This window comes from Megascapheus bottae, chromosome 20, assembly GCF_031878675.1.
Source record: "Megascapheus bottae isolate mThoBot1 chromosome 20, mThoBot2.hap1, whole genome shotgun sequence".
Taxonomy (NCBI): Eukaryota; Metazoa; Chordata; class Mammalia; order Rodentia; family Geomyidae; genus Megascapheus; species Megascapheus bottae.
In genome coordinates, this window is record NC_143528.1 from 39,510,083 (window position 1) to 39,537,551 (window position 27,469).

Here is a 27,469-nt window from a genome sequence, read left to right on the forward strand (position 1 = left end):
ACCAATGATACCACTTGGAGGCTCAGACTCTGAAGCACATAAAGAGTTTCATCTGAGTACAGACTTCCAGATAGGAGGAAAAAAAACTAGCACGCCAATTAATTCAATCTAACTAATTAGAGCGCAGGAAGTTCTTTCAATTATTTTTTTGTGCTGTCTGAGAAACACACTTGAATATGAGTGCAGATTTCATTAATTGCAGTTCATTATTTTCCAGATTCGTTTCTAAACTTGCATCAGAAGGTCAAAGACAGCAATTTTGTCAGCTGCCACCTCTTTCTGTGCTGTATCTTTGCATTTCTGGAACTCAGACAGGAATTGATTACAACCAGAACCAATCTCATAAAAGCGAGAAACATAAAGTCTTTATGAATGTGCTCAAACCAAGACTGTGTAAGTTATGAGAGTCATTGTTTTTAAAAGAAGAAAGTGTTAACTTACAAGACAAGGGTCAAGGATCCTTTCCAATCCACCCATATACAAGCAAGGCCAAGGGAACAGCAACCCACTGACCTGAGAAGCCAGCAGTCTCCCCAAGAACGGTTCACCGCGGCTCACCTTTTTATCGTGTCCCTTGTACCCACTGCCTGTGACCCTCAAAGGAGGGAAGCCTTCCTGTCTGAAAATGTCAAGGACACTCTGATTAAAAGTGCTTCTGGTAATAATCACTCCCTCATCACACAACCTGCACTTCTCTCTCCCCCACCCTATCTGCCAGTGGAAGCGTGGGAGGCAGCTAGGAGAGGACCTGACCGCTCCTCAGTGAGTCCCTGGGCTATTCACATTCCCAAATGCCCTGCTTCTCAAAACCAGAGGAGAGAGGAACGCATGAGTTTTGGTTCAGATTCCCTCGCTGTCCCACAATGCCACAGCTCACACTCTTCATTCTGCTCCCACCCTCCCTGCTCTTTCCCTTACCCCTCTCCAATGCAGAACTGCTCCCCTGAAGTGACCCTCTGCTCTGCCCTCCTGAGGTGAAAGAGCAAACTGTAGGCATGGACCCCAGCCCTTCCTCAGGAAGCACTTGTGTTTAATTCTCTGAAATCACCTGACTGCTCACTAACTGCAGCGTGGCCTGATAGCATACACCACCCCGGCGGCAGCAGGGTGGGATGTGTGGATGAGTGGGGGAGTCAGGGGACAACTCCACTATCAGGACTATATCAAGAAGGAGGTTTAAATCTCCAACTAGAGATCACAAAGGAAGTTATTTTAACTCCTTTCATCACAGGGAAATGGAGAGCATGGCTGTCAGTGGTGAAAGAAGAAAGCGGGGAAGGAGAGACGTAAGGGCACGCCTACAACTGTGGGTTGCTGGGTACTCTGTGTACTTCCAAATCATTTACTTTGCATTTTGATTTTAGGGCTGTTTCATATCATAAACTCTGAGCAACCCTACCATCTACTTACTGTTGATGTCTCATGCAGCATCAACAGTAGCCACAGCAATTCCTACTCTGTAGACTTGATACAGATTCCTTTTAGGAAAATATACCAATTTGTCTTTCTCCAAATTCTACGTTTAATGTTGTTCTAAACATCTAAATTGATTGTGTTTATTTAATAACCATCTGTACAGGCCCTGACTGCAAAGACAGGATCAAAACAGAGGGAGCCTCAGGGTTTCTCTGTGCAAGTCTCCCTGAGCTGCTTCTAAGCTGCATGCCATTAAATGCTTGCATAGATGAAGGCAAAGCCAGGCAGCAGGCACGGTTATCCAGCAGTGGTCATGGGGTTCGCATTGGTTTAGGCTTGCTAGACAGCTAACAGGAGGCTGTGAATGTGGGATTGTTTTATCTCCCAACCTCTTGGTAGGAAAGAAGGAAACATGGAGGACACTTGGATCCTAAAAACTTGCTGGAAGCTGCCACCCAGAAAAAGCCATTGAGAATGATATACTATCGGGGAAATGAAGACAGAGACAGCCTCAGACCTTCACGGGGGGTAAAATGCACAACTGGAATGTCTTACTTCTACTATTGGAACTAAAGACCATTTTCACCTAAGGCCAGATTTAAGTTGCTATTTTGATATATTTAGAAAGTATGAATGGAGTGTGGTAATGAAGGCCTATCTATTTACAGTCCCACCTCTTGGGAGGGACAGTAAGGTTCCAGGCCAGCCTAGGCTATACAGTGGGACCCTACCTCAAAAAATGAAATAAACATGAAATATTTGTACAAAGCTAGTTTCCCAACATGTGCCCAAAGACAAGGACCTTTGTGCACAAATGCACAAAAATTGGTAACAAACATGCCAAGTATTTCAGTAGAACATCTCTTAACCCAGGTGTGACAAATCACCCTTGTCCTTCCATCTCTGGAGCTGCTCCTAATGCTGCCACCCCCCTCCTATCTAGAGAAGCCATCACTTCCTGCTAGCACAGTAAATGTGTAAATTCTCATGTAGAGCAGGTGCATTGCTTTCCTACTGAAAATAGCCTTAGAGAATAATTGTACCTATTTACAGGGCTTGATCCAATAATGAAAGGACTCCAATTTCCTTCACTGAATAGCAACTGAGAAAATGGAGGCTATCACACTTGAGGGCAAGCAAAAATCATCCCCATGCTTATGCACGCAGATGTGAAGGCCTCCCCCAGTAGACTACAAGTCACCAGGACAGGCTAACAGCATTTTTTAAAACACAACCCGGTAACTTGGATCATGATTCTTAGTTGCCAAACAATGACACAGAAGTCTAGAAGAATACAATGATACACACTGGGAAGTCCTGCTTGCCTGCTCACACCCCTCCGGTCAGATTCATTTCAGTAACTCCTGGGCGCTCTGCTGTGTGCCTCACTAAACACAGTGTAAACATTCCCAGAATCTCTACGCTCATTTCTTTTAATTCTGCGTGTGTATTCTTATCCTTATATACAGACTGAAAATACCATATAACTGCACAACTTTATAAAATGAATTCCATTTCCCCTGAATATGCATTCATAAACTTAGACAACTCTTGTAAACAATTATGTCTCAGACAACACTGACCTGTTTCTGCAACTTGCATGCCTAAAAGACTGATATCAAAAGCCTTATTTGAACAACACACACTGAATGTGCTTTTATATGAATATAAATAAATACTCATTTATCATTTTCTGCTACGTTAACAGCAATATAAGGATAAAATTTCCATTTTCTACAGGGTTTCCTCTCCTCATTGCATAAGAGAAGCTTCCTGAATGTCTACAAAGCCCTTGAACATTTTCCCTAACACTTATTCTGGGGCTGGAAGTTTTGTTTTGTTCTTAAATAAGCCACGTGACCATTTTTAAGTGAAAGAACAGATTATTCACTAAAGGAAACGGAGGCTAAGAGGAAGGATGGGCATGATATAGAGTGTTTGAAAACAGGAATGAAATCAAGAATTAAAAATAGAGTTACATTTTCTACTTGGCAATACACAAACAACACTAAGTGCACTTCATAAATTTTACTATTGTTGCTCTAAGTGATATTACCATAAATCACATTAGTAGTGTACTTGGCATTCTTTAAAAGCAGAAAAGACAGAGTGTGTCAATAAGTTTAAACAGCTCTGTTATTTCTGAAGAGAGTGGATAAGGAATTATCACACGTGTTCTCCAGGCTTGAAAGCCCAGCTCTATTGTCCCCATTGTGGTCTCCACTGAAGCTGGAGCTCCACAGCAACATGCAGCATTACTTCACCAGCAGTGTACCAGAAAAACATTCCCTGGCACTTTCTGGATGCTTCTCACCTGATGTGTGAGGGGAGAGGACAGTCTGCCCCTTCTGTCATCCCGGACAGGAAAGAGGGACTTCAGGAGCTTTGGCATCTGGGGGACCAGGGACTTGACAGGACTCAAGTAGGAGGCTGCAAGGCCACCATTTCCTGGCAACAGAAGTGAAAAAGAAGAAACAAGAACTGTGACACACATATTCCCTTCCCTACAGACTTGTCAAGTTTCATCTGCAAGCAATCTAACTATATATATTATATATATATATACACACATATATATATATATATATATATATTTTTTTTTTTTTTGCCAGTCCTGGGCTTGAGCTCAGGGCCTGAGCACTGTCCTTGGACTTTCTCAAGGCTAGAGCTCTACCACTTGAGCCTCAGCACCACTTCTGGCTTTTTCTATGTATGTGGAGTGCTGAGGAATTGAACCCTGGTCTTCGTGCATGCTAGGCAAGCACTCTTACCATAGGCCAAACTCCCAGCCCCATAACAATATATTTTAAATGTTAAAAAAATTTTAAAAAGTAACTTTTAGAAAGTTATTATTATTATTATTATTTTTGCCAGTCCTGGGCTTGAGCTCAGGGTATGAACCCTGTCCTTAGACTTTCTCAAGGCTAGAGCTCTACCACTTGAGCCTCAGCACCACTTCTGGCTTTTTTCTATGTATGTGGTACTGAGTAATTGAACCCAGGTCTTCGTGCATGCTAGGCAAGCACTCTACCACTTGGCCAAACTCCTGGCCCCATAGAAAGTTATTATTAAAGAAAAGGGGATCTGGGAGTTTGGCCTAGTGGTAGGGTGCTTGCCTAGCACTCTTGAAGACCCAGGTTCGATTCGTCTGTACTACATACATAGAAAAGCCAAAGTGGTGCTGTAGCTCAAGTGGTAGAGCACTAGCCTTGAGGAAAAAGCCCAAGTGCTCAGGCCCCGAGTTCAAGCTCCAGCACTGTCCAAAAAAAGAAAAAAAAAAAGATACATTACAACTTGCCCAGCTTGGTGGCTCACACCTGTAATCCTAGCTAATCAGGAGGCTGATATCTAAGGATCAAGGTTCAAAGCAAGGGTACTAAAGAACATGAGACTCTTATCTCCAATTAACCACTAGAAAACCAGAAGTGGAGCTATGGCTCCAGGAGTAGGGGGATAGCTTGCTCTGTATTTTCTTAAAGATGAATAGCTAAAGCTGGGCATGGTAGCTCATGCCTGTAATCCTAACTACACAGGAGGCTGAGATCTGAGGATCACAGTTCAAAGCCAACCTGGGAACTAAAGACTGAAAGACTCTTATCTCCAATTAACCACTAGAAAACGGGAAGTAGAGCACCAGACCCAGAGTTCAAGACCCATGACCGATGAAAGAAGAAAAGATGAGTGGCTATTCCAAATAAAAGAAGAACAGTTGGGCCAGTTTGGCCTAGTGGTAGAATGCTTGCCTAGCATGCACAAAGACCCGGGTTCAATTCCTCCGTACCACATACATAGAAAAAAGCCAGAAATGGTGCTGAGGCTCAAGTGGTAGACCTCTAACCTTGAGAAAGTCCAAGGACAGTGCTCAGGCCCTGAGCTCAAGCCCAGGACTGGCAAAAAAAAAAAAAAAGAATAACAGTATAAAATGCAGTTGACAAAACCTAGAAATTGAACTTTTTTTTTTTAAAGATGTTTTTAGTTTATTTATTCAAAGCCATCCTTCTGTATTCTTTTTTTTTTTTTTTTTCCAGTCCTGGGCTTGAGCTCAGGGTCTGAGCACTGTCCTTGGACTTTCTCAAGGCTAGAGCTCTACCACTTGAGCCTCAGCACCACTTCTGGCTTTTTTTTTCTATGTATGTGGTACCGAGGAATCGAACCTGGGTCTTCATGCATGCTAGGCAAGCACTTTAACCACTAGGCCAAACTCCGGCCCCGAACTTTTTTTTTTTTTTTTTTTAACCTGTCCCAGCACTTAAACTCAGGGCCTGGAAACTGTCCCTGAGCTTCTTTTTCTCACGGCTAAATCTCTACCACTCGAGCCGTATCACCACTCTGGCTTTTTCTGTATATGTGTTTCTGAGGAATTAAACCCAGGGCTTCATGCATACTAGGTAAGCGCTCTACCAGTAAGCCATATATCTAGCCTAGAAGTTGAAATTTTAAAGAAACTGCTCCCTGATATAATGAAGTTAAAGCAAGAGATACTATAGTTATCATGCTACTTAAAAACCATGGATCAAAAAAAAATCAGAAGGAAATTTTAAGATATTTTGAATAAAATAATATTGGAAGCACATGCCAAAGATCTGAAATGTGGAAAACAATTCTTAAAATCAAATGAATGGAAAATAATTAAGAAAATTAAAGCCACAAGTTGGTTCTATGAGATTAATTCATTCTTTAAACCTGTTCCAAATTATTCAGAAAAAAAAATCTATCAGAATAAAAAGGAACTACTCAAAGAAGTCTAACACTATGCTATGTAATAATCTAATAGTCAAGTTGAAATAACTTTTTGAAAAATATAACTTACAAAAGCTGACTCATAAATATAAAAATCTAAGTAACTCTATTATATTAAAAAAAAATTCAGGGGCCGGGAGTTTGGCCTAGTGGTTAAAGTGCTTGCCTAGCATGCATGAAGACCCGGGTTCGATTCCTCGGTACCACATACCACATACATAGAAAAAAGCCGGAAGTGGTGCTGAGGCTCAAGTGGTAGAGCTCTAGCCTTGAGAAAGTCCAAGGACAGTGCTCAGGCCCTGAGCTCAAGCCCAGGACTGGCAAAAAAAAAAAAAAAAAAATTCACGTCACAATCGAAAGAAAAGTCAGGTTCAGAGGATTTCTGTCCAGCATCAAGGAAACAGTAAAATACTAAGCATACGTAAACACTTCTAGAAGAAGATAGACAGTTTCCAAATCTTTTTATCATATTGTCATGATATCAAAATCTCAAGGATATAACCTGAGAAAATAAAACATTACAAATGGATATCCATCACAGATACAAAAGTGTCAGCAAACAGAGTCATATAAGACTAACACACCAGGATGGAGTAGTATTTATCAGAGGGATGCAAGATGGGTTTGACATACTAAAACCCAACCCATGAAGCCTTGGAAAGGATAATTTTGGATGGATGTGAGTAGAAGAGTCATTTTCCAGCAGGAAATACTGTCTTGAACTGTTTGTGAAAGAAACTCTCAAGTCATGGCAGTGACTAAAAGGTGAAAAGACAACTAACCTGGGTCTGGAGAATGGTTATTCTGGGGACAATCAGAGAGAGCTGGGGGGACCGGCGCTATTCCTCTGGAAACCACTGCTTGAGATACATCCTGTTGACTTTCCCACCGGCCCTATTAAGGACAGAATCAGGCACTATTTCAAATTAATCCATTAACAACAACAACAAAAACCACTTTAAAATACACAAGGAAAAATAGTTTTATAGTATTAAAACACCATTGTCTTCAGAATACGAGATGATGACCTAAGTTCTCCTCTTCCCTTCATGCCTGTCATCTTACCATCAGTGTTAATTTCCCTTTATAACAGGGCTACCTCACCATCAACCATCCCTCTTCACATCATCCCAATATGCTTTCAGCTACATTCTTTAGCCTCCTCAAATAGATGGACTGGGATATTTCTTGTGACGTAAGTTCTCCCGAGACCATTCCTACTCTTCTGTCTGGAGGTAACCTTTGCCCCGCTGCTTACTGAAACCCAGGGATGTCCTGCGGAGGAAGGGGCCTCCTCTTCCTCCAGGTATAGGCCTTTCCAGCCACACACAAACCGTGGACAGTGTAGTAGCAAGCTTTACATTTCAAGTGGACTTTTAAGTGCCCTTTGATCCTCAGGTAATCATTCAGGGTTTGTCACTGGAGTTTAATAACGGTACATGATATTCGTTTCAGCTCGCATTCCACAGATGAATGATCCTAACTATTAACTCACATTGTCCAGATAAACTGCCTGAAAAGCAAAATGGAAACAAGGCCCCACTGCTCCGAAGGGTTGTGATACATATTAAGAATCTATCTGCTTTGAGCAGCCACCTAAGTACTGATCATAAAATCAAAAAATCAATACGCCCTAAGTGATGTGGCTTGTCTTCACCACCGACAATGCTGCTGTCCCGGGGAACTGCTCAGCACTTGACCGCACCTGAAAAAACGCCTGGATTCTCAGCACTCATTAAGATGCAAGGAAAACAAAACAGGAGTGCAGGATGGGGAGGACAGAGACTGAAATACCCACACACAAGCATTCGGGTTGCTATGGATCACACAGTGATCTGCATGCTTTAATGTTCTGTTAATGTCCACTGCATTCAAAGTGCATCCTGGGACATCACCATCAGGTGCCTGAACAGCACCAAGGCTAGGAGGCCTTGCAGCTTCTTAGACAAAGAGAAGGGTGCTCCACTTGATATCTAGTGCACACGAGGTTGCTCTCAAGACAACGTACTTCACTGATTCACCTGTTTTAGGTCCTCTTCCTTGTCTGGCAGCTGACACTGTCTCTAGGAAACTAAGCAGCTGGTTGGTAGTCGGCAGCTGTACTATTTCCACACAGATACTCAAGTAAAAAATGACCTGGGCATCCCCTCTTTCCCATAGCAACAGAGCTACCTGAGCTTCAGAGGCATGGTTCCCACACCATGCTATCCCCAAGGCAGAACAGCCACAGTAACATTTCCTACCTCACCCCAAAATGTCCCAGGTGAAAAACCTATGTGATTAGATGAGACTTAGATGCTGCCTGAGCCACACACTGGGCTTGTGAGATTTCAAGCAAGTATGTGACTCATAGGGCCCACCCAGCCATCACAGCCCAAGAGACCACAGGCCACCTGTTGCTGGTATTTAAGACTGTGTAGGGACAGGTCCTGGGGTGCTTTGAGCAATCCAGACCCTGCTTCAGATGGAAGAATAGATCTGATGGTAATAAGAGCCTGACACCCTCCAGGTGGCACCCAGAGTTCAGGGAGAGGCCGGACAGAACGTCACTATTCAGGACCTTTTTTCCAACACTGTATGCTCTCTGCCGCCTTTCCTTCCCTCCCCCTGCTTCTTCAGAACCAGACCTTCAACTCAGGACTTTGGGTTCTTGCTCAGCGACTTTGATCATGGCTGGCACTCTACCACTTGAGCCATGCCTCAAGTGATGATTTTAGATTTTGATGATTTCTGATAATCTCTTGGACTATTTTGTCTAGACTGGCTTCAAACTTCCATCCTTTAGATCTTTACCTCCTTAGTGGATGGGATGACAACCTGAGTCCCAGCAACAAATATCAATTCTTTTGTAGACATAAAACCTATGATCATGGTCAGGGTGTGGCTGTAACTGTCTTCCCCAAGACAGAGCAAGAACTGTCTTTCTAACAAATCTGATACATGGTAGCTAGCCCAGCCTTTGAAATGCTGGGGGGGGGGGGAGAGAGAGCACGTGCGCGAGCACTCACATAACTCAGAGAAACTCAGTTAAACATACTTCACAGGGCTATGAATTTGGGGCTATGCGTGAATCGGTACTTTCTAACATTCTTCATGCTGGCTGAACGTCAAAACTGGCCATGATAAGGAGAAGATACAAGAACGGAGACCCTTGCTTCTGAGCAGCCCAGGTGATTCCATAACTATAGAGGATTATTGCTCAAAGAATAAGACCTCTCTGTGAGCCAGTACTTTATCTGGACTGGCCTAGTCAGAAAGACAGGAGATGAGGACTTGCTTGGTCCCCTGAACCAAGTGGCTTTTTGGTCCCTGCTCTGCCAGCTCCAAATTCTTTGACTTTTCCATAAAATGGGCCAGTTGTGATAAGGAAAGTTACAGAAGTAAAAAGTATTAGTGACAGTTCAGGTCCAAAGCAGCTTGTAATGCCATAAAACAGTGACTCATGTTTGGCTTTGGCCCGAAGCAGGGCTGCGCTGAATGAGGAGTTTCGGGAAAGTGACATGGCTAAAAGATAGCGTAGCTGCCTTGCTAAACATCCTCCAGTACTTCAGGCCACAAGGCCTTCTGATCTCACCAGAGACTCCAGTGAGATGACAGGCACTAGATTACCTGGTCAACAGCAGATTTCCTCTCTAGTACTTTAGAGGCAACAATACATTTGCTGAAGACCTCAATACCCAGCAAATACTGAGGTGGAAAAACCAGCAACAGGCTGAAATTACTTTTGTACCTATTATCTGTTGGTAGGTGCTTATAAAAAGCCTGCTAAATTTAATTATGCCAATAAAAACAACCTCCTTATAATGACAATGGAACATCTGGTAACAGTAAATAGTAACATCACTTCAACTGGAAACCATATTTTACATGTACAAGTTAAAGACTGATCTTTTAGGTCCTAAGGTGAATTTTAAATTTGGGATAATCAAATTCTGTTTTTGAAAAGAACAACTAATCCATCAATTCCATCTTGTTGGAGTTGAGTAAAACAACTCCAATTTTCACATGTGGGGTATATGCAACACAGGTTGGCCAGGTTCAAAGTGCTATTAGATAACAGTGAGTTTGTTTTTTGGACTTTTCCAGGTCCTGTCCTGCCCCACAAGCCCAAATGCTATGACTTCCTTCCACTCCAGCCTACCTGTCCCTCTAACGCTCGCCATGGACTGCTCATTGCTACCTCATCAGGCCATTGGGAGAAGGACAATCAGGACCTATCCTGGTGGCTCTCTAGCCTCTCAATACCACCTCAGCAAATCCCTATGTTCTTGTATAAGGCGCTAATGATGTGAGAGACAGCACTTCCAGTGCTGTGTTCTAACCATAATGCTCTTCTGAGTTCCCTCTCACAGATGGAGTTAATGGAAGCAAACAGAATGCAGACAGGGCTCATGCAAGCCTTTGAGGTGGGGAGACTAATGTAAGCTAGAGACATCTCCATTGCATGTACTAGAATCTCAATTTCAGACTAGATGCTCTTGGACAAATAAATCCTGTTTCTACAGGGTAACTACAAAAACCCTTCTGTGCAAAATTCTGGAGTCAGAAGTCATAGGTACCATTTATAGACAGGTAAGGACTGTACCATATGAATTACTTTACATTTGGATTGTGAAGGTAAGACCAAGTGTGGTCAGGCTCAAATAAAAGGAACAGCAGGATAGAACTTGTATCCTACTCATAAGGAAAACCTAATGGATTCGTTACCTCTCAGAGCTCCATTTTTTTCTGAAATGCCCCTTTGAGGATAGCACCTCAAAATCACTACATATAAAGGAATAGCATCTTCGGCGAGTCTTTTTGAGACACAGGTCTCCCTGAATCATCTTCTTGGATACAGGACTGGAGTCATGTGCTGCCATGCCTGGCAGAGGAAACCTCTAGCAACTTAATGGGTGAGAAAACAAGACTTTTAAGTTTGCATGTGTGCAGCATGCGTGTGTGTGTGTGTACAGTTCATTTCAGGCAAACTAATAATCTAGATGGTGAAATTAAGTAATTGGTTATCCACTAAATTTTTGTAAGGAACTATCAAATACATACAAAAATAAAGCGTACAATTTAAAAGCAGATAATATCATGAACGACACTCAACATTAGTAATAACGTAGCCCATTTTTTTTTCTGTACCACCCCCCAGGCCAGTATTCTGAAGCAGTTCCTACACACATTGCCACATTCAGTAATAGCTTTTTCTTTGTTTACAACTCCTACATGAACAAAGCTGCATAAACAATGAACTAAACATTCTACTAGCAAAATTTATGTTCCCTTACTTTCCTTTCTTCTAACAAGTCATATTAATTTTATGTGTACTTTTCTTATTTCACAGAAATCTTCAATAATTACATCAGTACTTCACTATTAAAAAAAACCCAGAGTCAGGAGTTTGGCCTAGTGGTAGAGTGCCTAGCATGCACAAAGACCCAGGTTCGATTCCTTGGTACCACATACATAGAAAAAAGCTGGAAGTGGTGCTGTGGCTCAAGGGGTGGAGCTGTAGCCTTCAGAAAGCCCAAGGACAGCCCTTAGTTCAAGCTCCAGGACTGAAAAAAACATCCAACTTGAAGCACCAATTCTAAAGAAATAGAAAGACAAACCTAAGCGCAAAAAAAAAAAAAAAAAAAAAATTCATTTTTTAATCCCAGTAAGAGGGTATAGAAATCCTTATTTGAAATGACAAATTAAAAGAGATAAACACTTTCCAATGCGTATGATGCAGGTCAGATGCTCAGGCAGAGTTTTACTAGCTGGGCGTGGTAGCTTACAACTAAAATCTCAGCTACTTAATCGGCAATCAAGAAGATGGGAAACTTGAGGCCAACCTGGGCAAAGTTAAAATAACACTACCTGAAAGAAGACGTTAAGCATGGAAGTTCATAGATGTAATCCCAGCTAGATGGGAAGCAAGAGTTGGAGAACTATTGTTCAAGGGCAATTCAGGGAAAAAACAACAGCAACAACACAAAACCCTGTTTGAAAAATAATCTAAAGTAAAAAGGTCATATGGCTCAAATGGCAGAGTACTTGCTTAGCAACCATAAAATCCTGAGTTCAAACCCTCTATAATACAAATGATCAACCAAATGAATAAACATGCAAATGGTAGGTGACAGATTGGACAAGACAAAGCTGACAGAAATCATTATCAACACTCACCTTGTTGCTGCCAAGACTATATGAGGGGATCAGATCCTGCCGGCTTCCAGACAGCTGAGAAGAAATGGCAAAAGCTTAGTCCTCAACAGAAGCAGGTGCACACAGTGTAGAAGGCAGGGTTTGGAAACCAGGAGGGTAGCAGTGGGGCTCTGAAGACCCAGACTGTACTCATGGCCTGTGAGACAGGCCAAACCCCAAGCTCTCAACAAGAGATCTGCTTCAGTGCTGGACACTGGCTCTGCATGTGCAACCCCTGGCCTACTGAGCATGAGGCATGTCTTTGGCAACACGGACACCAGGCCACAAGGATCCTGATGAGGCTAGACTCCTTTCCTGGGACTGTAAACTCACAAACGATTCACTTTAAACCTCAGTATACCAAGCCTCACCTCTATCTCTGTATTTTCTAAAGGAAAGAGAAGACACTGCCCCGAAAGTCAGGTGATATTTCTACATGTGTGGGTGAGGTCACCAGCAGATATCACGACCCATGGCTCTCCAGTGGGAGCCCTTCCCACCACTCTCTGCTCTCTACACTGCAGTTGCAGGGCCTGCCCTGTTTTTTTCTGGTGTCACTTTGGAAAAAGGTGAGGTATTTATATAAAATGAAGAAAAGAGAAACACTTGTAGGAGCCAGGAGCATTTTTTTCTATGAAGAATTATTTTCACGATTAATATGTATGTAAAGTGTATCTGTATCTTTAAAAAAATAAAAACAAAACCAAAAACAACCAACAAGTTTAGCCACCAACACAAAGCTAACCAAACCTGTTTTACTCATTCCCACTTTCCCAAGTGGCCTTTAAGTGACTGGTTTGTAAGTCTACTTCAGTCTTCTCAATTTAAGTATAATTTAAGCTCAGAATATGAATTCTTGCCTAAGGCACCTGGCTGGCCTAGCTTTTTGGTCTATCAAAACCCCTAACATTGTGTGCCAGGCTGCAGTGGGAGGACTACAAGCAACTTTTAACTGTCATTCAGGTGAGTGAGTTCATCCCCTCCCATGGCAGGGATCAAGGGAAGGCAGGGATCAGACATGTAAATCAATGCAGGGAAGCAAGTGGCAGCTGAGGCAAGATTCAAGGGGTGCAGAGGGCAATCCGGGCAGGAAGAGGAAGCAGAGGCAACTCACTCTGTTCACACTGGGAGAGCTGATGCTCCTTCTGTTCAGCTTCCCCTTCCCCGTCAGCTGCTCCTTCACAGCTACTTCCTGGGTGAGGACACAAAACAAACACCTGAGATAAGCCCAAATCCACACTTTCTATACACGTTTTCCTCATTCTCTAAATAAAGGCTATGACCACAGACAGAATGACTCCATTACAGTGACTCCTCAAAGTATATGGGCACACAACTGTGAAATCCACAAAGTCAAGCACAGAATGGAGCTGGGCTAGCACTACACCTGTGCTCCCCTGGCTGACCTGGCGAAGGCGATCCAAGGTCAGGAGGTTCTCCACAGCCAGCACGCTCCTCAGGTATTTTTCGATGTACGCCTCTGAGTCAGCAGAAGCTGGGTTTTCCACATTGGCTGCCATCCTTGCTAATACTTCTCGTTCTTCCACTCCCTGAGCATCCTGATGAGCACAAGACATGTGTAAAAATCAAGGGGTGATGCAAAAGAAGACCTGATAGGAGCTCTTTGATGCACACACATAGTTCTGAACTGACAGAATGGGTTTCAAAATTGACCCACCCCAAATCAGCTTTTGGAACCCCAAAATGTGTTTCCCACAGTGACTCGGTACCTCGGGAATTTGAAAGGCTGCTGAAACCCGGAACAGCTGAAATAGTTTTTTAACACAAGTGCTTCCTACAAAGAAATCATCCTTTCCTACAACTGAAAAAGTATTGAGCTGCTTTCCCAACAACCAGTTCGTTAACAAAATACCAAGACCAGAACCTCAGAGGCCTCTAGCACAACGCACTACTAGAAAATTCCCCAGACATTTGCATTTAGTAGGTGGCTTTTCGGGGAGTTAGCTTTAAGTGCTTATTTTTAGTAAATTCAAGTAGCATTTGATCCTTTACCTCTGGAATATTGGAGACGATTTCAAAGGTTACTCCACAGCCAGGAATAGAGCTTCGGTGAGACATCTTTTTTAGGAGACTTTGAGCAAAACCCTAGGGGAAAAGCACACACACACACACACACACACACAAAAGATATAGTACCCCACTTCAAAAAATTGCACTTGCATTAGGTAAGAGCCAACACAAAGGAAACTGTTCACACAATACATGCAATCAGCCTGTTTCTGATATTACATGAAATTTGTTTCCTCCCCTTCATCTTACACAGCCACCTGACTGGATACCTGCATGTATGACCTGTCCTGCAGCCAACATGCACACAGCACAGAGCTAATGTCTGGAGAGGCTGCTACTACACATCTGGATAGACAAGATGATGACCTTCTAACTAAGATGCAAGCAAGGACTGGTGATGCTTACTCTTTTCTTTCCTCAGCACGATGGACATTTTGTGCCATGAATATTGACAAGTTCAGGCATTCAATTCTTGACCAAAGCGAGATCGTTATGAAGAATGATTGAAGAGTGCCTGGTCATTGTTTATGCTGACTATGCTCTTTGCGCAGTTAAGAATTGAACTGTTGAATTAATGCATAGATGACTCATTTCGAGATGCTGCTAAGACTGAATATCCTACAGAGGTTGAAAAGAGCAGAGATGAGGTCGGAATGCAACTGCTGAATAAAGATGAGAAGAGAAAGAGCAGGGAGGAGGCAGGGAGTCTTTCTCCCCATGCAAAAGGGAAGGTGGACTATACAAAAACTCCTAGAAGAAAGTCCAGGCTACTTGGTCTTAAATATACATAATTCCACAAGCCCACATAATAATTTATCTTTTCTTCAGGGATCTTTAGTTCACAGAAGATGTGAGCCTCTCAGTGTGCGGAAGGAGCATGTATTCACCCCACACCGCCACGACTTTGATTTGTAGTACATGGAGCCCAGCCAGGGTCGAGCACAGCCACAACTGCTTTTAGAGGGTGGTACTGGGTGGAAGCTACTAAATCTTCTTTGTTTTCTATCTACATGAAATTAGAGAAGCTGATGCACATCTATTAGGGTCATATGGTAATCTCTGCTCTTATTATATAAATTTTAAAAAGGAAATTTATAGGCATGAAATATCTGAGGATTGAGGGAAGATGGTATGTTTCCAAATACTTGCAAATTACTTCAACCAGGAAGAAACACGTCAACTTGTTGCTTCTACCATTAAAAAAAAAAAACAAAATACAGAAAACAAGATGGTACAAATGTGATCACTCCATCAAGAGCCCTCTCTGTGACGATGCCTGGAGTAGCTGGCTGTGCCATAGACAGCTCAGGGCCTGGCAACAAGGATGGCAGTTTGGAAATGGAAAATGACTCTTCAAGATGCTCCCCAAGAATAGTGTGTCTCTCTCAATCCTCTCTAGACTTCCCAGAAAGGAAGACATGGAGAGTGATGGAGAGTGAATGGGAGACACCATATACGTCTACTGTTCACCCTGTGACCTGGGTTTTATTGATGTTGGGCTGGCAAGAAAAAGAGCTGCAATTTTAACAACATTACCGCCAGTCTTCATTTCAAAGATTGGTATCAGTGTGACATCTAGAAGTAAAGATTAATTTCTGGGGGTGGAGATTACATCTAGGAGTCTGTCAACCATGACTGTGCTCTTTTTAATGAACAGATTTATTCTCATCTGCACCGCTTTACTTTGTATTGAGAATGCCTTACAAAGGGGAGGCAAGCCAGTTAACAAGAACCCCAGAACAATCCTCCCAAATCCTTACCTTAGCAAAACTAGAGGCAGAGTTTAAATTCCTACCCAGAGATTTTCTGAGAATGCCTTCATGTGGAGCTACAGCTACACAGAGTTGCTTTCCCTGCACCCGCCAAGGGTCCACCTTGTCACTCTGCCTGTGTCTGGGTCCTGCAGCTGTCCTGCCCTCCCCCCATCCCACCCCTGCCGGCAACATTTGCACATGGATTTCTTCTCCTGGGGGTGGGAGCCACCTCCTTCAAAGCCTGTCCGGTGCCCTCCATCTAGGCAGTCTACCTTTTGTCCTCACACCTGTGTGTGGTGAGCACCTGCACCCAGACTCAGCAAGAAAGAGTAGGTGTTAGCTGAGGTTGCGAAGCATCCCTGGGCTAATGATCTGCCAGGGCCCAGAGGCAAAAGCAACAATTCCCAAGCATCCAACACAGTGATGCCTCAGAGAGGTGGAAGGACTATTCCTGTCTGGAAAGAGGTGGGGAGGGAAGCAGCATGGGACAGGTCAGAACCGACACCTAGAAAAGCAAAACTCAAGAGTGCTACAGACAATGTCTGCATTGTAGGCCAGAGTGAGGGCTCCACATCTAAGCCCACAGGGGATGCCTGTGGTTCAAGTCACTGATTCAGCAAGGGTGAAAGCCTCACCTGGCGGCCATGAACATGGACACAAATCCTTTTGCGTAGGACCAGCTGCATTTCGGCAGGATGGCTGAGCTGGACCGTCACTCGCACAATAAGGAACACACGCTCATCGGCAGGGGTGCCTTTGCTGAGCTGGGAGCAGCTGTGTACTGCTGAGTCCCAGGAGGCCTCTGCCTTCACCTGCAGAGAAAGGGGAGGAAACACTTTGCTCTCTTCTTTAAATCCAAAGACCCTCTCCTCAAGGAAGCTTCTGTGGCTTGGGATGGGATCTGCCCTGAAAGATGACAGTATAGGAGGGTATGCCTCCACCACCTTGTCTAAAAAGTACAGGACATACTTTCTCGGATAATCTGCTTATTATTAATTTTTCTTATTAAAAAAAAGCTCAGGCTGGCACCGTGCCTCACATCTGTAATCCTAGCTACTGAGGCAGCTAAGAGTTAAGGATCATGGCTCACAGTCAGCTTAGACAGAAAAGTCTAAGAAACTGCCTCCACTTAACCAACAAAATGTTGGACTAGCAGTATAGCATAAGTGGTACAATCCAGCTGTGAGAGAAAAAAAGCACACATGCTCACGCATGCGCACGCGAGCGAGCTCACTCACTCACACACACACACACACACACACTCGCAGACACATGCACACTTGTGCGTACACACACACACACACATCTGAAACACCCAAGACAAGTTACAGTGGGAGAATCATCCATTACACACATTTGGCCACCTTTGCTTAATTCTCCACCTCCCTCTACCTTATGATCACATCTTATTTTTTAACACTTTAGAGTAAATTACAGACAATATTCAGGAAATTTAATATCAATAATACATTCTGTTTTAGAGAGTCCATATTCAGGTTTGTCCATGTTCCCAGCCCAGGATCACAAACTGCATTTTGCTGCCTTAACCCTGTGGTTTATTTTAACCTGAACAGTCCTGCAGCCGTTCTCATCACACCACACCTGACCTGGATTAAAGGCAAGCTAGCTGTACTACAGAACACAGCTCAGGGTAGCAAGTGTTTCCTGACATTTTAAGAACATCACTGAGTGATAGCATATTTGCAAAGCAGCACATCAGCTTTCTTCCTTGAAAAACTTGATACAATTTCTCAAGCATACTCAACACTAGGGAATGAACTCCTAGGACACAACTACCACACCACTCTATTCTTCAAAATCACCTCCTCCTCATTTGTTCTCTCCTCATTTTTTTTTATTTTGTTTTGCCTTTTTAAAAAAAAAAAAAAAGGATAAAATAGCTCTCTACATGGCCCAGGTTAGCCCCGAACTCATGATCTTCCTGCCTCAGCCTCGTAAGTGCCAGGAAGTATAGGAGTATACCATTACACCCAGGTTCCTTTTCCTCTTTTTAAGTCTTCATGAAAGAATTGGAAAACAAATACCACAGGTGTTCTTTGCTTTAGTTCCCATACCTCAGTGTAGCAAATGCAAGTTCTGAGGTTGGAAACAGAGTACAGAACGAGCAGAGCCTCACACAACAGCACTAACTCAGATTCCTCACTAGGAAGGCAGACAGGCAGAAAGGAAAGGTCAAGTTCCACTCTTTCTGGAAGTCATAATGACAGGTTTTTATTTCCATATGTGGAGAAATGTAAGTGCTAAAATGATTATCCTGCCAGCTGTTTCAAAGGCTGAGGAAAAGGCTGAGGAAATGACTTTTTATCAGATCATCCCCAGACCTATTGCCTTACCTCTCCGTCATGGTACTTCACAATCTGCAGTTCAAAGAACTCGTCCTCCTCCTCTCCCGCCAGGGTAGCATCCCATCCACCGGCTTCTGGGTCGTCAAGATTATCCTGAGAGCTGAAATCGTCCGCTGAAAGCAAAGACATTCCATTGCAAACACCACCAGCTAAATTTCAGTGTGCTAATTCATCACTTCTGTCTTAAATTTCATTTGCGTTTGTTCTTCAATCTCACCTGCCACTAATGATGACCATTTAATAGTTCACAGATCTTAGAAAGCATCTCAAGAAATTATCTTAAACTGCTGCCTTTATACCCATTTCACATAGATGGCAAACAGAGCTGATGCCCAAGAGGCTACATAGGATGCAATGATCCATATTCTCCCCTTTTCCTAAGAAATAAGGGAAACAATTTCAGCTCCTTGACAGACAAGTCTCACAGGCTCTGGGAGTGAAGTAAAACCCCAGCTAGACACCACACCATAGTGCTGTGGTCACCTAGTCCCAAGCACAACCTCCCAACTCCACACCCATCTCAAGTTGGCGTAGGTGGCTCAAGAACATGTAGAGTGCTGAGCCAAGGCATGATCAATTCGTCATATATCCAGAAAAATCCCTCTTTCTGTTTTCCAGTTTCTCACCCCATACACAACCCCTCATCTACCTAGAAAACTTAATGTAAGAATGGGCCAGTCACCCTTGGCCTCCAAGGCTCAAGAACACAACCAAGTAGGGTGGGGCTTTGCAGCAACAGTTAAAAATAAACATCACCATCCCACTGGATGGACAGAAAGACATTTATAGTGCTCCTGAATCACTCTCTGATTCTGTGTGTGCACATGTGTGAGCTCAGGGATATAAAATGCTGATTACCTCAAACATCACAGCTCACTTTCACTTTTACTCAACCCATCCAAACTCCCCAATTTAGCACACCGTTCTGCTGCAGATGTTTTAGGAACTTAGCTGATGACTTTTACATTTTAGCTCTTTAATTGAACCTTTTATTTTCTATTTTCCCTCCCATAGAGTGAGTATATTGGGGAGAGGGGTCAGGAAAACAAATTATTTACAAAAACAAAAAATGAATGTACAATAGCTCAGAAAAAAGTGAGAAATTCATTAAATAATGCTAAGAAAACACCAGAAAAAAAACAATGCTATTGCTACCACAAGTTATTATTCCAGAGAGAATTCCTGACTTAAGAATTAAGCACAGAATGGCATATAGACACATGAAGAAATGCTCCACATCTCTGGCCATAAAAGAAATGCAAATCAAAACAAGTCTAAGATTCCACCTCACTCCAGTTAGAATGGCCAGGATCAAGAAATCTATTAACAACACATGCTTGTGGAGATGTGGCCAGGAGGGATCACTACTACACTGTTGGTGGGAGTGTAAACTCATGCAACCACTCTGGAAAGCAGTATGGCAATTCCTCAAAAGACTAAACACAGAGCTCCCCTATGACCCAGCTATTCCACTACTAGGCATTGACCCAAACGTCCAAAAACAAGGACATACTAAATCCACTAGCACAACGATGTTCATTGCAGTACTATTTACCATAGCAAAGATATGGAACCAACCCAGAGGCCCCTCAGTAGATGAATGGATCAAGAAGATGTGGTACTTATACACAATAGAATTCTATGCTGCCATCAGAAAGACCATTACCCCATTTGTACGGAAATAGAAAGATGTGGGAAAAATATTAAGTGAAGTAAGCCAGACCCAAAGGAACACAGGTTCAATGTTTCCCTCATTTGTAATAATTAGTATACATCTAGGACTCTCCTAGCAGAGGATTACAACAGCTCAAAACCTAGGTGCATAAGGTCATATAGGATGAGACTAAATGAAAGGAACTCTAAGATGTGGAAACAAGAGCTTTATCTTGTGTGATTGTTGTTCTTAATGTACTATGTTATTTCTCTTATGTTGCCCTTTGGTTAATCTCATATTGTTATTGTATCTGACTTTGTTACCTGGTATATTGTATAGACATTTATTTGTTCATTTGAAATAGGGAAGGGAAGGAGGGAAAACAAGATGACTGGGAGGGGGCAGGGGGAAAGAAATGGGGACAAAAACATGAGAAGAGATATCAATGTGTGAGAAGTAATGTACCTACTACCTGACGAATGTAACTGTAATCCCTCTACACATTTTCCTAACAATAAAAAAAAGAATTAAGCACATAAAAAACATTAGTACTGGGCCTGGAATTTGGCCTAGTGGTAGAGTGCTTGCCTAGCATGCACGAAGACCCGGGTTTGATTCCTTGGTACCACCTACATAGAAAAAAGCCGGAAGTGGTGCTGAGGCTCAAGTGGTAGAGCTCTAGCCTTGAGAAAGTCCAAGGACAGGGCTCAGGCCCTGAGCCAAAGCCCAGGACTGGCAAAAAAAAAAAAAAAAAACATTAGTACTGGCTTAGGTGGATGACGACAGAAAGCATATGCAGAGAACTATGTCTGCAGCAATGAACTGTGGGATGTCATTCCTTGTTGCTGTTGTAAATTCAGGGCTTGCAAAAAGTGAGGCACTAACCTTATGATGACAAGTTGTCTAGAAACACACTTGATTAGAGGCTAAGTTTAATTTAGACACTAGTTTTTCAGGGTAAGCCTTCAGAAAATCCTTCTAACTTACCATTTAGGTCAAGGAAAATAACTGGAATGTGAGTTTCCATCCCAGGCACCGGGGTCCTAAAACAGGAAGGACGAATGTCATCTCAAGTCCAGCCAACTCAAGTAGCATACACTTTGGGACACTCAGGGACACTATAGTCCAGGCAACATGGTGTCAGGCATTGGTTTCAGTACCATTTAATGTGAAAGACTTACCTATAAGAACCGCTTTAGATGCTCAGACACTGAAACTCAGTTTCACATGCCCACTTACCTGCTCTCAGTAAAGCCCCATTTAAACTTTCTTATTAAATGACATACTTAGGGGCTCTGTGTGGCTTAACTTACTATCTTTACTTTCTATCAAGTAGCAGAGAACATTTGCTGACAGCACAGTTTCAGCTAGCCCCCAAACCAAAACCTGGAAAAGATTCCAGTTTCTTAACTGAACATCTTTGAGATGAAGGAATGATCCAAGTAATTAAGATATTAACTGATTTTTAATGCTAAGTGTACCAGTACTAAATATTGATTTAAGTTCTCAGAAATCTTAATTACTTTGGCTAATAACATTATTAATAAAACAGTTTTATTAATAAAACCTATTTATTCAGCCCATGAAAATAATTTAGCAGTTTCTTTCAAACAACTCTACTCTCAGAATACCTATGTATCTTCAACTGATTACATCACACACTAAAGCCAACCAGCACTACAGAGAATACTGAGCACTCCAAGCCAAGGAAAAATGGTAAAAGGTCCTACCACTCTGCTGGTGCCCCTGGGATGCCACTGCCAGCGGAGGGGACCATCACTGCGTTCCTTTCCTCAGTGAGAGTCAATCGCATCTCCAGGAGCTGTGCCTCACGGTCAGCGTCATCTTCTGTTTTATCTAGAACATCAGGAAGAGGAAGAGGGTCAGACCCAGACATGGCACTTGCTGTTCCCACATCCCTTCTGAGAAAGCACTGGCTCTGCCTCCATTTCAGTCACTCGACTGCAAGTAGACACTACTGCTGATGAATGGACTCTATGGGCCAGGGTCAGCTGGGCGATGCCATGGGCACCTGATGGTCACCAGAGCCCTGGACACTGCAGACGAGATGCCAGAACCTCTTCCAGTTATCTTTGAGGGGTGACATGTGCTTTGCACATCTTTCTTTGAGTGGGATGGGGGTACACCAAGACACCATTACATCTATACATGTTTTCTGAAAGCCAGAGAATAAACCAGGAAAAACATGCATAAGTTCTTGCCATCCCACAGCTGGCATCTCAACTCAGGTGGCTACCAATGGGATGGAGAGAGGAGAATATCATTTGCTTTTCCTACCATGTTTACTGACAAGCTTTTGCAGTTGTTGGTCCAAATACTCCTGGCGTTTTGTTAATGCATTGAGCCATTTTCTGCGCAGTCTCTCTAAATCCCGATCCTGAAACAAGGAGAACCATTCAATATAATGCCCAGAGAGTAATCAGAATTGGAGACTAATACTCTATCCTACTTAACCCCAGAACAAGATTTGAAAATGAACATAATATGTAGTAATTTATTAGTGCCACCAGTCACTAGCAATTCAAGAAGCATCCTCTGATACATAAAACATGTTTTAGTGCTAATGGTTCAGGGAGTAAAAATCCAAGAACTAGCAACAAAGATCTATACGATCTCTTTGCTAGACAGAACCAACAAATTGTATTTTTTAAAATCCTCAGATTTATATATCTTGGAATCACCAGAAGAATGCTTCAGATTTTATAACCACAGCCTTCTCCATGTCTTTCTAGGCTCCTGAAGGCAAAAGATGTGAAGACTTCTCTCCAGCATTTTTGCGTATTTTAGGCATTGGGGATGAGGCGAGATACTGGTTGTTATTGATAGACTAACACCACTACCAGTCAACACCTGCAAGCACTACCAGCTGACCTCATTTCCTACGTAATGAGATTAGGAGACAGGGTAGGTCAGTGGAATGTTGCAGATGCTGTGTGTCTGGATTTCACCAGGGCACTTAACCAAATAGCCTATGACATTCTTGTGGACAAGATGGAGAAACGTGCACTGCATCCACTTTGAGGGAAATCACAGAGGACTAAAATATCACATCCAAAGGCCAGCGATTAATGGAATAATGTCAGCTCAAAAGAAGTCTCTATTGTTGTGCCATAGAACTCTACATTTAACCCATCTGATACGATGTTTTTATCAGTGACTTATAGGAAGGCAGACATTTCTATCAAATTAGAATGATGCAAAACCAGGAGAGTGACTACACTGGATGACATAATCAGGCTCCAAAGAGCTTGGGCAGTCCTAAATGATGACTAACAAGATGAAATGTCGCAGATATCAACAAACTGGCAAACAGGAGAAGGAAAGAGAAGCACTACACAGCCCCTCTACGACTCCAGGAAGTATCACTGAAGGAGACCCGGCTTCACCTATGTGAAACTCTTCAGCCTGACCTCACTCTGGGGAGACGGGGTGGCTGGCGCAGCTCAGGGAGTGTTCAAGGAGACATGGCCTTTGAGGGAGCCATCTGATCCTAACAGGCCTTCCCCTAAAGTTTGTGACACAATACTCACTGTTCCTAATCTGTTTAGTTTAGGGGAAAAAAGCAGTATTTGAATCAAAATTATGTATTAACAGTACAACCAGAGCACAGACTATTTAAGTACTTTCTTCAAGATGGTTTGATGAACTAATGAGTGTTCAATTACCTGATAGCTGTCCATATCCTCCTCCACTTCCTAAAAGAAAAAAAGAAAAAACATATAGAGTAGAATCCAAGTATTTATCCAAGAATCAGGCTATGCTACACTACACAAATGCAATCTTTCCTCAGTTTGTGTCTTCTAATTTAATTGATACTATGCCCTGGACCATCCACCCTCAGCCTCAGAGTTGTCAGGAAGCTGGCAAGATCGCCAGCTTCTTAAGGGAACTGAAGAGCACTCTTTTGACCTTTTTGAGAGCCAGTACAATGCTTTTCCTGCTGGGCTCACAGTCCCACTCACCAGGGAAAATCAAACACCTGCTGGCAAAGAGTCTTCACAAGACAGTGGGAGGTGTCTGCAGGAGGGGGATGGGGGCAGGGAAGAGGAGGTTAATCACTATTAGACACAGTGGAGTTAAAAGACTCAGAGGCTTTAACTCTCTACATCCCAGAGCAAAGCCAGGGATGACAGTATGGCTCAGATTCCACAAAAATGCCATGCCCCGAAGATGTTGAAAGGAAATGAAGGGGTTCTGACAGAACTGTTCACTGAAAGTCATGTTCTGACAGGCTCCAAAGGACTAAGTCTGGTTTTGTCTTTCAATAAGCACGTGCACATGCACACATGCACACACACAAAACTTACATGGACGGTCTCGTGAATCCTAGGGGATCGGAGGGGTCTAACTTTCACACAACCAATCCCAACTGACAATATGCACTCTTCCATCAGCGGTAAGGTCCCAGACTCTTGCACAGACTTCACTTCAACTTGAACTCGTCGGGACTGCCCCTGGGTTACAGATAATTTTCAGTCTGGACTTCCCAAATTTTGGTTTAGGGAGCCCCCTACAGACTAATGTTGAGAAAAACATCAGACTTTGGAGACAAATTCACCTACCTTATAAACGTTAAATACAAAAATGAAAATTTGAAACTAGTCAAGAAAACTTTTATACAAGTAAAATCAGAAAGAATGAAAATAAGGCTTTATATATTTCTTTTTTTTTTTGGTGCCAGTCCTGGGCCTTAGCTCAGGGCCTGAGCACTGTCCTTGGACTTTCTCAAGGCTAGAGCTCTACCACTTGAGCCTCAGCACCACTTCTGGCTTTTTTTTCTATATATGCGGTACCTAGGAATTGAACCCGGGTCTTCCTGCATGCTAGGCAAGCACTCTACCACTAGGCCAAACTCCCAGCCCCCAAGGTTTATATAGTTCTTAGAAGAAATCTTACATCATTGTAAGAGAGAAAATGCAAATATATCTCTAGCTTAATAATCCAATAAATAAAAATCAAACAGATATAATTTTATTTTCATTTGCCAAACTACAAATTTATATTTGGAAAAGGCAATTTCTGCTATCAACCAAAATTCATGAAACAAATAATGTCACAGAGTGAGGCACAAATGTAAACTGATACGTGCTTTCTCTGACTTAAAAATACGATTATCAGCCAGGCGCTAGTTGCTCATGTCTGTAATCCTAAGTACTCAGGAGAATAAGATCTGAGGATCATGGTTCAAAGACAGCATGGGCAGAAGAGTTCGTGAGACTCTTATCTCCAATAAAATACCCAGGAAAAGCCAGAAGTTGTGCTGTGGCTCAAGTGGCAGAGCACTAGCCTTGAGCACAAAAGGACTTCAGGGATAGCATCAAGGCCCTGAGTTCAAGCCCTAACACCAGCAAATAAATAAATAAATAAATAAATAAATCCTTTGTTCCAGTAATTCTACTTTCTAGGGACATCTTCTAATAATTATACATACTTTAAACATGTGAAGAAAAACAAAAAATAGATAAAGTAAACTTAAACTGAGACATGAACATAGAATATTTTATAAGCATTAAAGTATTGGTGCAGAAAAATATATTGCAGAAAAATACATGACCGGCTGGGAATGTGGCTTAGTGGCAGAGTGCTTTGCCTAGCATGCATGAAACCCTGGTTTTGAGTCCTCTGTACCACAAACAGAAAAAGCCAAAAGTGGTGGTGTGGCTCAAGTGGTACAATGCCAGCCAGCCTTGAGCAAAAGAAGCTCAGGTATAGTGAGTGCCCAAGTCCTCAGTTCAAGCTTCAGGACTGGGGAAAAAACAAAACAAAAATAACTTGGTTAAGCAGCAGACTACCAAAGCCAGTATACAATCTACTTTTAAGAAAAAGCAAGTTAGTTGGGCGGGGGTGTCTCATGCTTGTAATCATAGCCACTCAGGAGGCTGAGATCGGAGGATTACAGTTCAAAGCCAGCCTGGGCACAAAAGTCCAGGAGACTCTTATCTCCAGTTAACCACCAGAAAAATCAGAAGTGGAGCTGTGGCTCAGGTGGTAGAGAGGTAGCCTTGAGCTAAGGAGCTCAGTGACAACTCCCAGGCCTAGAGTTCAAGCTCCACAACAGAAAAAAAGAAAGAAGAAAGAAAGAGACAGGGAGGGGGGGTGTTTAGTAATAAGGAGGTCAGCTGGATTCTGGTGGCTCACACGTGTAATCCTAGCTATTCAGGAGGCTGAGATCTGAGGACCTCAGTTCAAAGACAGCCAGGCAGGAAAGTCTATGAGACTCATATCTCCAATGAACCACCAGAAAACCAGAAATGGTGCTGTGGCTCAACTCAGGAACAGCACCCAGGCCCTGAGTTCAAGCCCAAGTACCAACAAAAAAAACAAAGAAGTAAGAATCAATGCTATATTGGAGTCAGGGCCCTTATCCAAGAATAAGAACTGTTTGAGAAGTACAAAATAAACTGATCAGAAGAGACTTGTCTAGCTGAGAATGAATACTGTGAGACTTTGTATATTTAGGAAACACCATTATTTGTGTGCGAGCATGCATCAGTGCTAGGGCTAGAACCCAGGGCCTAAATGCTATCACTGAGCTTTTGTGGTCAAAGCTAATACTCTAATACTTCAGCCACAGCTCTCCACTTCCAGTTTTTCTGGTAACTAGAGACTAGAGTCTCACAGACTTTCCTATCTAGGTTGGCTTTGAACTGTAATCTTCAGATCTCAGCCAGGGAAGAAAAACTTGTAAGACTCAACCTTCAATTAATCACAAAAAGCCATACTCAAGTGAGCAATTGCCAGCCATGAGCAAGTAAGCCACAGTACCAGCACAAACAACAAACAGCAATGTATCCCCATTGTCAAGCACATTAAACTCGGGTAAGTCTGGCGTCCAAGGCCCTTTCAACCAGCTGCCACATCCTGCTACTATTTCTTCTGGCACCCTAGGCATATACAAGTACTCTATTCTAGTTCTGAGCATTTATTCTAACCAGGTGGACATCTCAGTGAAGGCTCACAGGCTTCATAACAGCCTTCCTGAGAAACCAAAGATGACACTTCTGAACACTTTAGTAAAAAGGTGTCACCTACATGTCACAAACGTGAAAATATCCAGGTGAGGGGGAAACTGTAGAAAATCATTTGGCCAGGCTTCTGGGAAATGAATTTCTTTTTTTTTTCTTTTTAAGAAGATAAAACAGGAGATGATTTTTTTTTTCTTGTTTTCTTTTTGGTCAATAGTGGGGCCTGAACTCAGGGCCTGGGGGCTGGTCTCTGAGCAACTTTTGCTCAAGGCTAGCACTCTACCACTTTGAGCAACAGCACAACTTCAGGTTTTTCTGGTAATTAATTGGAGATGAGAGTATCCA

At 42.7% G+C, this 27,469-nt stretch overlaps 1 protein-coding gene across 1 annotated transcript in view; it reads right to left on the reverse strand.

Annotated features, from left to right (window-relative positions):
- Kif13b (kinesin family member 13B) overlaps positions 1–27,469 on the reverse strand; it is a 139,423-nt gene that overhangs the window by 12,624 nt on the left and 99,330 nt on the right. The window contains exons 25-37 of the mRNA XM_090353682.1: positions 24,467–24,613; positions 23,825–23,854; positions 22,437–22,536; positions 21,869–21,995; positions 21,126–21,181; positions 18,473–18,597; positions 16,754–16,930; positions 14,347–14,439; positions 13,740–13,892; positions 13,448–13,525; positions 12,316–12,369; positions 6,939–7,050; positions 3,731–3,864 (exon numbers count right to left, since the gene is read on the reverse strand). Coding sequence (XP_090209808.1) covers positions 3,731–3,864; positions 6,939–7,050; positions 12,316–12,369; positions 13,448–13,525; positions 13,740–13,892; positions 14,347–14,439; positions 16,754–16,930; positions 18,473–18,597; positions 21,126–21,181; positions 21,869–21,995; positions 22,437–22,536; positions 23,825–23,854; positions 24,467–24,613 — 1,386 coding nt within the window. The remainder of the gene's footprint in view (positions 1–3,730; positions 3,865–6,938; positions 7,051–12,315; positions 12,370–13,447; positions 13,526–13,739; positions 13,893–14,346; positions 14,440–16,753; positions 16,931–18,472; positions 18,598–21,125; positions 21,182–21,868; positions 21,996–22,436; positions 22,537–23,824; positions 23,855–24,466; positions 24,614–27,469) is intronic.